Source organism: Lissotriton vulgaris, chromosome 9 (genome assembly GCF_964263255.1).
Source record: "Lissotriton vulgaris chromosome 9, aLisVul1.2, whole genome shotgun sequence".
Classification (NCBI taxonomy): Eukaryota; Metazoa; Chordata; class Amphibia; order Caudata; family Salamandridae; genus Lissotriton; species Lissotriton vulgaris.
In genome coordinates, this window is record NC_141697.1 from 223,406,959 (window position 1) to 223,419,393 (window position 12,435).

General features: G+C 48.1%; 1 protein-coding gene across 1 annotated transcript in view; it reads left to right on the forward strand.

Moving 5' to 3' along the window:
- The window catches only part of TOGARAM1 (TOG array regulator of axonemal microtubules 1), an 871,068-nt gene that overhangs the window by 198,827 nt on the left and 659,806 nt on the right, over positions 1-12,435 (forward strand). Inside the window, exon 3 of the mRNA XM_086937344.1 lies at positions 11,605-11,736. Within this exon, the coding sequence (XP_086793470.1) occupies positions 11,605-11,736 (132 nt within the window). The remainder of the gene's footprint in view (positions 1-11,604; positions 11,737-12,435) is intronic.

Genomic DNA, 12,435 nt, shown 5'->3' on the forward strand with positions numbered 1-12,435 from the left:
TCGGAGACACTCTCGTCCTTCTTCTGTCTACAAGCTGATAATTTGTCCCAATTCACCCTCATAGCTGGCATTAGAGTTTTCATTAGCGTGATTATTCTCTGAGGAAGAGCAGCAATCAACTGCTCGGGTTTAGCACCACCAGTTTGTCGACCATCCGCCGCTATAATGGCCGCCCAATCACCACCTAATTCATTTGCGTGATTTTCCTGATGAATCTTAGCCCACACCGGTTGCGGTACAACATTACCAAAGAGCATGTCAATATCGGCAAGATTCATGACCGTAGCGTCTACGAGCTGCGATAATTCTTTATAATACCCTGCAGGATTTTTGCGAGGGTCAGGCAAAGATTGCTTCACCTGCAACACTTCTGAGCGTTTCCATGGGAGATGTATCCACACTCTCTGAAAGAATGGCAAGATCGGTGGAGCAGCGTTAGGATTATCTGGCATCCATACTGGTGGAACTTCATGCATAGGAAATTGGCCAGACTCATCTGACTGTCTTTCAACATCCTCAACAAACAGGGCTTGAGGTATAGGAGTGGGACGAAAAGATAGCAACCGCTCAACCGCACGTCGAACGTTGGTATCCACTATCAGTCCAGTCGAGAACTGAAGCTGTAGATCAGACAAAGCGGTCAGCACCTCGTCAGGTGCATCGGCTGATATCTGATCGCGAAGGACCTTACACATTTCTTCGAACACGAATCTTTGGGTTGGTATATTGAATTGACAGAACGTATCGAGTACAACACGTGGTGGATTTCTAAGAGGATGTGTCATCCAACCCATCGCCATATTATATAGCGAAGCGCGTTCCCTGTTACCAGGAAGCTGACTACGTCTTTGAGGACCATCTGAACCAGCGGAACCAAGAACAGGTCCGAGAGAATGAAAGAAGCTAGCCGCAAGAGGAGAAGTACGACTACGAGTAGAGGGAGAAGTATAGGACACAGCACTAACAAGCGAAGGAGTAGAGACAGAAGCAACAGCAGGAGTTAACAGAGCAGGAGCAGTAGCGGCAGCAGGAGTATGTGGAAGCGGAGGAGCAGTAGGGATAGCAACAGGCAAAAGAGCAGGAACAGTCGGAAGAGCGGGTGCAGGTTGAGGAACAGGCGGAGGAAGAATAGGCGGGAGAACAGGTACAGGGGGGGCCACAGGAACTGCGGCACCCTGTACATACGGAGGTGGCGACTTCATAAGATAGGACATTAAAGGATCCTCAACTATTTCTTCCTTCTTTTCCGACTCCGTAGGCAAAGCAGGATAGCATTTATCTATAGTCATACACTGTAGCCTGTCAAACACTTCCTTTTCCTTAACCTCCTTATCACGCTGAAACTGCTCTGCTTTCTTTACAATGGTAGCAACACCATCTCTCTGATTTCGTTTAGTCTGTCTAATTTCTTTCTGTCGGGCTTCTTTACGCCACAACCGAAAGGCGTCAAACATGGCCGGCCTTGACTTTTTCTCGAACAATTTAGCCTCTAGGTTATCTAAGATCGGGGTCTCAAAGCTACCATGAGGTGGCCAACTAAGGACACCGTCCTTCTTAGTATAGCGAATCCAATAATCATTAAAAGTAATCGGGCCTAGCCCATGTTTGCTGTACAGTTCATAAGTCGGAGTTCCAACCGGAGGTATCGGACACGAGTCCTCCAGTCGGGAATCCGCACCACAACGTCTGAAACAACTAAACAAAGTACTGCGACCAGGCATCTTGCACACTAGCCGAGTTTCACAATCGTCAAAGGTTACGGGATTTACCAAGTCCCAGCAAAAGCAAAAACCCTCGGTTTTTGGCGGCTGCAGTCGTCAAACAACACAACAAAGTACCAAGAACCACAAATGCAATGGAACCATGCAACCACTAAGCAACCACAACCAAGAACTCTGGGAGCGACCCACAAATACTTAACTCAAAGATCGATGGCGTCACCAGGAAGGCCCGTCAGTCGTCTCGCTCTACCAAGGTCTACGCCAGGCGCCAAAACAGGTCTACAGTCAGGGCAGCAGTCCGTCGCAGCCGTCAGGAGGCGGGAATCTTCGCGGGAAAAGTCTTCGGGCCACTTGTTTCGACAACAGGATCGATGAAGCGGAGTGCACCTTCCCTCGGAGATTTCACACGAAGTTCCTCACGATCGTCGGGCTTGGACCGGTACCACTGATGCAGCCCCACGTTGGGCGCCAACTGAAGGACTGGGTTCTTTAAGACCCAGCGGTGCCAGGGGACAACACCTGAAACCTTCGTGGGTAACCTGCTCCGGCGTACGAATGACAGAGACACGGGACACTTCCTTCGGCGTCAAAGATTCAAGGTTTATTTACTGCAGGGAAACACAGAAGTCACAGGAAGTACAACGAGTGTAGTTCGGGGAGACTGCTTCAAATTGGTTCTGTGGATCGCTCCTTTTATACAGAATTCTCCCATAGGTTTGCATAGCACACAAAGGTTTACAACCCGGTTCCCATAATCATCCTCCAGAGGGGTCGCTTTGGTCACTTTGATACTCACAAGGTCCGGAACATAAGTGCGGAAACATTTGGCGGTTCCCAACTGTAAAAACCCAACTTCCCACCATTAGTACATTCCAATCAGCAGTAAAACAGATCGAAGAAGGAACAAGAACAGGTGTGGAGGAAGATGGAAACAGTGGGGAGATTGGAAAGGGTGTAAAAGGGGAGGTATCGGGAAACACGAGCTACAGGCATCAAAGGGACGTGCCTAATAAGATGCACGGCTGAGACAATAAACCGGCACGGCGAGATGAGCCTCGAGCGGGGCCATCTGCCTTACAGTATCATCCCCCTCATCATAAAGACACTTACAAAGGACATGTGTCTTCCGCAAATATCTTGGGAGCCCCAGGGTCGCGAAGCGGACAACGTCCGTTCGCTGGCTACTTGAGGGCAAGAGACAAAATGGATGCCGTATCTAAGATGGAACCCGTGGGTACAGATGAAAAACCCACGTAACAAACGAACGGTTTAAGTTAGCACAGCGAAACTGCGCACACTTACTAAACTCGTCATTTGCGGTTCGTAGATACCAGACTCGACCATATTCGTGCGAGTCGAAAACACCACTTATAGTTGTCACGGAACCTCAGATATCAGCCAATAGTCGATTCTAGTCCATGTGTCGAGGAACCCGGAGTAGTGGGAATAAGCCGGTGTGGCGGTGTGCAACAGCGCTTCGATGTCTACGAGGGAAAAGTGCGTGCAGATGTCTCGTAGGACTGGGCGTGAGTGGGGCCTGGTGTCCGGGGTAGCCGCAGTGCTGTCCCTTGACGGGTCAAGAAGCAGATTAAAATCACCGCCAATTAGTAATAGGCCAGGTTCTGAGTTTAATAATTGTATCTGTAGATCATTGAAGAAAGTGGGAGTTTCAGTGTTAGGGCCATACACCCCAACAAGCGTGACCCTGTGTCCCATAAGGGTTCCCGCAATGATGACATATCTGCCCTCCTTGTCGATGACAGTGTAGGTTAGTTTAAAGGGTAGTCGCTTGTGTATGCAAATTGCCACCCCCCTGGAGTACCTGTTGTAGTGGGCGAAGAAGCGATGCGTACCCCAACTTCTGGCCACCCTTGTGGCGGCGTCAGCGGTCAAATGAGTTTCTTGCAGGAAGATAATGTCTATCCTATGCCTAGCAATGTAATTAAACGCCTGCTTACACTTTCTGTCGTTGTTCAGTCCCCTAACATTCCAGGTCATCAATGACAGTTCTGAGGGGCCCGATTGCAACCCTAATCTGGCCATGAGAACAAGGTAAGGCTAAACGACCTATAGCATGAGCAGTTCAGTACAAAAACTGTAATTGTGAAGACTTCATGACACCTTCTAAGATAACAGAACCAAACAAACCCCCACTCCCACCCCCCACCCAACCTCTTGCAAACCCCAAAGAGGAACATCCCACCCAGTGCGGAGGTAAAATGGAACATTATGAGCAGTAAAAGCGCAATTGAAACTGAAACCTCCGCAATAAAGAAAACAAGAAATTCCCCAAGTAGAAAGGCGATCGCCATAGGGGGTAGCGACGCCTCGTCATCCGGGCTATCAAATCCACTTTTGTGTAGCAATCAATCCATGGAGTCTCCAGTCGGTTCACCGATTGTCCAAAACATGAGAGTTGAAACATGTGTAAGAGTACAATTGTCAGCCAAGTCCTGCGTCCGTGAACAGATCTACGCTTTGTTTAGAGTCTCCCTGAGCCGGTGCCGGTGCCCTGGAGTTGCCCGCATTCTGGGAACCTCTGGATTTATAGGTTCGACAAAATTCCTGTACTTCCGTTGGGGTGTCAAAGACGCAAGCCTTGCCGGCCACCTCCACTCTAAGGCGTGCAGGGTAAAGCATACCATATTTAAGGCCCAAATTTCGCAGAGTAGCTTTAACCCCAGTGTATTTCCGGCGTGCCTCTTGGACCATGACGGTGAAGTCTGGGTAGAATGACAGTGAGTCGCCATGTCATCGTATTTCCCCCTTCTCCCGGGCTGCACGCAGGTCTGCATCTCGGTCCCTGAAGTTCATGATCCTGGCGATGGTAGGGCGTGGCGGCAGACCCGGCTTCGGTCGTGGACCCAGGGACCGGTGGGCCCTCTCCACCACAAATCCTGCAGTAAACTGGTCTCTTCCGAACAGATCTATGAGAAGCTTTTCCACGAAGACGTCCATCCGGCCGGTTTGGGTCGATTCCGCCACACCCAAAATGCGAACGTTGTTGCGTCATCCGCGCGCCTCCAAGTCCTCATTTTTCATGGCCACTTCCATCAAGATCTTTTCAACTTTCTCAAAACGCTTTAACGTTTTAGAGCCCGCGTCTTCAACATCCGAAATGCGGGATTCGGCAACGTCCAGACGGCGATCGTGCGCCTGCACTTTAGATCCCATGTCGGCAAGTTTTTGTTCCAGTGTGTCAAATCTGTTATCCAGTGACTTGAACCCAGCTCTCATTTCGGACATCATTGCCGTGACCAATGTAGTGGTATTGTCCTGTTGAGCAGGAGGCATTGCTTCCGACGTGGAGCCTGTGGCAGTGCCAGTGTTCAGCAGGGAGGCCTTGTCAAAACTAAGCTTACGTTGGTTAGGGTCTCTTTTCCCCATGTTGGCCGGTGTTCCTTCTGTTGCGGGCGACCGCTAGCAAGCCAGGTGGGGGGCAAATTCTGAGGCCTTGAGCGGGCGTTCTAGGCAAGCAGTGCAATGTATCAGTGGCCTTGCAATGCCCACAACGTACAGGGTTCTCTCAGTGTGCAGGCCGTCTCAGGCATCAAATGTCGGTTATGTAATCCGGCTCTTTGTTGTCACAAGGGCAGTCAGCGTCCAGGGGATGAGTCTACCGACCCATCGCTACTGGCCAGGCAAGCGTGCCATGTCTTTCCTCACACTCCGCTGGTGGCAAGGCTAGTATGCCGCCTCTAGGTGCCCGAGCACCCAAGGCTCCTCTGGCGGGACTCCCAGGGAAGATGGCGGATCAGGGCTGTTGGTCTTCCGAGTTTCAGGCCTCCGCCCGATGCACGCGGTAAAGAGGCCCGGGGGGGAACCACTGGGGGGAGGCGGGCCGCCTGGCCTCACAGCAGCTCCCGAACTCCGCCCAGGCAGCCGCTACTCAAGCCCCCGGCTCCGGCCCACGAACCAGGCCTTAAGGCTGTCGTGCGGCCCGGAGCCCCGAAGCCAGCGCGGACAAATCCCTGGGTCGGCCCCCGAGGAGCGAGCCCAAGTCCCCGGCACCCCAAGCGGACGCTGGACTGCAGGCGATGCGCCCCCGGCACAGAACTTACCCGCGATCCAGGCGCAGGGAGAACAGTCGCCGGTGGGGTGCCGCTCCTGCTCCTCCGCCGGTTTATCCCCTCCGGGGCACCCCTTAGCCCAAGTCAGGTATCAAACGGCGGCGAATCGCCGTGGCTGTAGGATGGAGGTGGAGAGCGGGGTCAAAGCAGCCTCAGGCCCGCAGGATGTAGTGGATAGGCTGCCCGGACAGCGGAGCTTCAGACGAAGGCGGCCATCTTAGTCGCCTCCGTGGCAACGCCCCCTGAGGTCATGCTTTTTGGGGAGGCTAGGATCATGTGGGCACCGGACTGGTGGCCGCGGGATCTTGGCCCAGTGCCTGGACCCAAAAAGTTATAGGGGTACGCCTTGACTGTGAGCTCTCCCTTAAACCGCATGGCAACTGGGTGGTGAGCTCATGCTTCCACGTCATTGGTCTCTTGCGAAAAGTCTTTCCCCTGTTGCCTGACTCTACTAGAAAAACCTTGGTGCAGGCCCTGGTATTGATCCGTTTTGACTATTGTAACAGTCTCTTGCTGTCAGCCAATGAGGGAATACTAACTAAACTCCAGGTGGTGCAAAACACGGCAGCTAGGCTGGTGTTAAACGCCCCGCCTAGATCACCTTCTAAACCCCTCCTGGACAAATTACACTGGCTTTCAGTTCAAAACAGGGTTAAGTTCAAAATTTGCTGCCTAATTCATAAGAGCCTAAATGGACTAGGGCCATTTTACTGGACATACAAATTTATCCCATATAACTCTGTCCGGTTTCTTAAGTCAAGCAGCCAGCTTTTACTGAGAGTGCCAGCTGCGAGGAAGGCCAGACAGGGCGGCAAGGCTTTGTTCGTCGTCGGGCTCACTCTATTAAATAAGCTCCCTCTCGCGCTCAGGCAATGCTCAGAACATCTGAGTTTTAGGAAACAACTTAAAACGTTTCTGTTCCAGACCTAATTCACTGAATATGTCATACTGATTGCTTATAACCGTGCTTCTGGTTTGTTTTGTCTGTTTTTTTTTCTGTGCACAGAGATACCCCTGACGGTGTCGATTCGAGCGCGTTACAAACAGGCAAATAAATAAATAAAATAAATCAAATAAATAAAGGCATTGAGAGGGCCAAGGTCGCATATGTTCATTGTTTTTGGCACCAATAATAGCAGGAATAACTACCATGATATAAATCTGCCGCCAGAACTCTCTCTCTTTGGTTCATTTGGCCTAAAGATTCTGCACTTCATGCTAGTAGAGAAACAGATGGTCCTCCATCAACCGTTCAAAGGATGGTGGGGTACGAGAAATGGTAAAATATAACCCAGCTGAATAATTTTCTGAACCCACATGTCTGAAGTTCCCCCTAGCAGAAAATGTGACAGGGTGGATATGTGCCCCCAAGTGTACCCTAAAGGCTTGGGAGGGGACGGCTGCTGGAGGTGTGAAAGACTGCGCTGCCCACTGTTCCTGTTACCCTCTGTGAATGGTTCTGTGGCAATGGTCGTGAACGTTCTGCGTAGATTGTTGCTCCTCTTGTGGTTATTTTTTGTTTTTAAACTTTATTTTCATTTTCAACAACCATACAGCGTATATTGACTTGACAGTTACTGGCGAGAAACATAGTTCACATGTGCACATAAAACAGGTACCCATTTAGCATGGCAGTAGTCTGGGTAGGTTCCGACGATACATGAAGAATCACATGGCAAGAAACCATACCATTTCCATTAAAGGAACAATAACTTCATTGTCCAACTGGGGGGATCAGCAATTGACCCCCTCCTCCCGCTGCCGCAACCACAGGCTATCGCTATGTCAAGTGGTGGCACCACACATTTTGACTCGGTTATTCATCCTAGAGGCAGGCGGCTAGAAGCCAATTGCATTGCCTGTAATGCCACCTCACCCTCTTCCATTAATTCAGCTTCATCATCCCTCGATTGTATAAGAAACTCTTGATAAGCCCTATATATATTGGGAGAGGACCCTTCATCATGCACATCGATATCCTGCGCCGCACCAGCAGGAGTTCGCGATCATGCAGTGCAGTGTCATCCCTTGCAGCAAGTAAGTCTAGGAGGGCAATTCCAAATGTTTCACAAGGCACTCCTCTAGTAATTCCTGCATCGTGTGACGCGCCCTATAATAATGAAACTGAGAACAACGGTAGGTGCTTCGCTCTTTGCACTCACCTGTTCCTAAGTATGAAGAATCCGTTCCGTGAAGAAATCACCCATGAATTGTAATCTGAGCCCCTGTAGTGCACACAACACAGCCTTTTGTTGCCTATGGGGAACCGCATGCACCACTTCAGTGGTATTGGAGGTGAATAAAGTAGACCAGCCTGAAATTCTGCTAGTTTTTTCCACAAGTATTGAGTAGAACCCAAAAGGTCCACAGTATTATAACGACATTTCGACCTGTGAAATAATGTCCTGGGCAAAGATAGCAGAAGAGCGATATCCCGTTCCTGCCAGAGGTGAGGTAGATACCCCGATTCATCCAGCCAATAATGGGCAAACATAAATATTATGCCACTCCACTCCACTCTATGCCCTATCACTCTGTCGGGCCACTGCATTCTTCGCCACTCTACTCCACTGTACGACATGCCGGTCCACTCTACTCCCCTCCACTCTAATACAGTCTACGACCCGCTACTCGACTCATCGACACCCCATTCTTCGCCATTCACTCCAAGACACAACACGCCACCCCATTGTACGCCCCTCCGATCCACATCACTTACCCCTCTCCTGTCTACCCCACTCCACTACAATGTACCCCACTCCACTCCAATGTATCCCACTTCCCTCCAATGTACCCCAATATATTCCACCTCATTTTGCTACATTCAAACCCAGTCTACCACATTCCACTCTACCTCACTCCACTCTAATCTAGCCCATTCCAATCTACCTTTCCCAAATTACTCACCCCACTCCAGTCTACCCCACTCTGACCCAGTCTATCCCAATTGTTCTCCACTTTGATTCAGTCTACCCAAAACCACTACAATCTACCCCCACTTCACTCTACCCCACCCAACCCTACACCACTCATTCTAACCCAATCAACCCCACACCACTGAAATCTACAAAACTACTCCAATCTACCCCACTTCAGTTCACTCTAATCCACCCCACTCCAATCCAGTCTGCCCAACTCCACTCCAATCTGCCCCTCTCCACTCTACCCGTATCTACCCCCCACTCCACTTTGCTTATGTCAAACTCAATCTATCCCGCTCCACCCAGTGTACCTCACTCCACACCAATGTACCCCACTCCACTCTAATCTACCTCACTCCAATCTACTCCTTCCCAATTTTCCCCACCCCAGTTTACCATAATCCACTCTACTCCACTCCTAACCAATCTACCCAAGTCCACTACAATCTACCCAAGTCCACTACAATCTACACCACTCTAATTTCCCCCACTCCACTCTTCCCCAGTCTATCCCACTCCACACTACCCCAGTCTAATCTACTCATTCCAGTCTACTCCAACCCATCCCACTCCAGTCTACCTCAAACTACTCCACTCCAATCTACCCAAATCCAATCCATTGTACTCCAATCTATCGGACTCCACTCTACTGCAGTCCAATTTACCGCACTCACTGCGGTAATGCCAATCTACCAATAGATTACACTTCTGAGGGCACGGAAAGCATAGGAAAGCATCTGATTTCGGTGGCTCTGAAATGCAGCTTTATTTGTATGTTCCTGAGTGGAACGCCAGTGGTGCGAAGTCGCACAATTCCACCCACTGGCAAGCAGAAGTACTGCTTTAAATTTTCTATATCAGTCTAACTCCTAGGAAATATATACACAAAGTGATGGGTCCGTGGTTACATACAAAATCCTTATACCAAAAGGGAGTCACTGTTCCTTAGTAGAGAAAGAAAGAAATAGAAGTAGAGGTACTCTTGTCGTGTGCTACTCTAGATTTGGGGGACAGTGTGTCCTCTTCTTGTTGCCCTCACACACCCCGAAGGATGTCATGCTTCATCATTGGGCTTTGCTCCTCGTTGGGCCGGCGCTACAATGCCCTACGGGTCCCCCAAAGGGTCTCTTTGTCGGAGATCTTTTGATAAAGCCATATGGGTGCGTGGGTGTAAGTGGCATGAAGTCCTAAAGGGTGTATTAAAAAGTGGCTGGAAGAAGAGTGACTAATTTTATTAAAGTGATCCCTCTGTTATTATTAAAACAAAGTGTGTGGTGCTGCTCTAAGGGGTGTTATGTCCCTTGGTAGCTGGGTCAACCATATGTCCCTAATGGGCATATGTTCTGGTCAACCTGCTTCACGCCTTTATGGTCTCAGTAGGAGATCCAGAGTGCTTCGTCAGGACCAAGTAACAGTGGCCCAAAAGTTTCAGTGCCGCTGGATAAATGGAGGGAGTAGAACTTCCCTTAGTAAGTAGGGTAAGATCAGTGAGGTCACTTGAGAGTGTTCTCTCAGAGCATCTGGGCTGCATCACCTGTGTGCGGCTCGCTGTCCCCCCACAGGTAGAGTAGCACACGAAAAGAGTACCTCTTACTTCTATTTCTTTCTTTCTTTCTCTACGAAGGAACAGTGACTCCCTTTTGGCATAAGTCTAATTTTGGGAGCACAAGTCACTGGACCTCTTAACTTGCTCCTAGAGCCCCCCTCTTTATAAATAGGATACATACAAAATCCACCAGAAATATTTTTATGGCAGGTACGTAACCTGTTCTTTTGTTCTCTGAGTAAAGTAGACCTAAACTCCTGCTGTGGTGTGTGAAATGTCCAATACATTGGGCAGGCAAAAAATAGTAAATGCCGATGTCAGCGACAACATGATCCACAGATTTGTACCCTGAAACGTTTCTAGCAAGCACTTCATAAGTAGTTCTTATTGTTTTAATATTCGTACACCAAATATAAATAAATAGTGCATATGAAACCACCATCACTGACATACAACTTTTTAATTATTTTATTTGACCTAGTGTGCCTTTTGTCTAACAAATGATTATTGTATGGTTGTGTGACAACCTGACTAGCGAAAAAAAAAACGCTGTACTGAGACCATAGAAGGATTCCATGTAGTGGTGAAGAAAAATACTAACAGTAATAGTGCATTTTTCATACGTCCTTTGGCTTCTCTTTCAGCGTTTTGATACAGTGCTTGTGCAGATTCCCAATATCTCAATCAGGAGGATCACGCTGGCTTCACATAGCTTGACATTGTTGTAATATTTGATGATTTTCTGTTATTGTGAAATTGTTTTTATCTCCAGTCCCAGTGTACACAGAGAAAGATGTGTTCACTGTGGCAGGCAAGTGTAGACCTGTGTTTCTTTTCAGCTAATATTTTTATTAATGTTTATTTCCCAGGCAGCCCATGGTTGTTTTGTGACCGGCTACATTTGCTTAGTGTGGCTTATGAAATGTTGACTTCTTTCATGTGTGAAATACATTGTATTTTTTACGTTTCATCATTTCACATTATCAATTTTAGTGAGATTTGACTTTAATAGTGCCAAACACGCTCTTAGAGCAGTGTTTTCTAAACAAGGATCCTTCACTGCAGATATGCCAAATGAAGTTACAGTCCTTGTTCCCAAAGTATACTTAGTTAGGGTTGCCCAGAAACCCAGTCTTCAGCATTCAAGGCTGTCTATTTAGTCCCCATAGAAACAACCTTGCCCTCTGTGGCAGAAAAAATGGACTTTCAATTATGCCCATTCGGTCTCATGGCAATTTCTTAATAATGATTATATTTTAAAAATGATTATATTTTTACCTTTTTTTAGTTTTTTTTTTAATAAAATGATTACATGGAAGCTTAACCTGTTTATCTTATATTGAAAGGCTTCCTGGATCATCAACCTTTTATATCTGGAAAACGTGGGCAACTTGCCTTTTCACATACCCGTGCAAAGAGTGGCAGTATAGATTCTGAATTGCAGCTGCTAGGCACAAATAACCATCGACAAGACAAAGGTATGATTAGCAGTGACTCGCATTTATTATCCGCCTAAATGCAGTAGACCAATTGCTGATATCTGTTATGCTGTAAATGTCTGTTTCTGCGCAAAAATTCTTATTTAAATGTATATTATATTTATGCCTTTGTGTTTTACGGTTTTTGACTTTGTGTTCCTGCTGCTAGTGATGAGACCAGAAACTAATTCTTTGACTATTTTAGTATTGTGGTACACCCCACCCACAGTTCCATTGTCAGTCCTGTGTGGACTGTTTCCTATTCACGTATTTCTGTTGAATGGTGACCATTCTGGGAGAGCATATGCAGACCTGCACCCAGCCACAAACTGTGTTAGAGCTGTAACTTTTCTCTGATCATGCAATTTGTCCTCAGAACACGAGTACTAAGCCCCCAAGAGTTACCACCCTTTTTTTGTCTGGAAATGCCCAAACTCTCTCTAATGGTGATAATGACTTCCTATAAGGGCTAAGTGATTGCTTCCATATGGACAATGAGGGGAAGTGTCTGCATAAGGTATGGGGGAGACCTAGGTGATAACCAAGTAATTAGTGCGGTGGCAGATGGTTTTAACCTTGCGGTGCACAGTAATTTCTATGGTGTATGCGCCCGACGTTCATCATGGCTTCATCTTGCAGTTCTGCAGCCAGCTGCACAACAATGCTTCCTAAATCGACCTTTCAGGCTCCCACATGGAT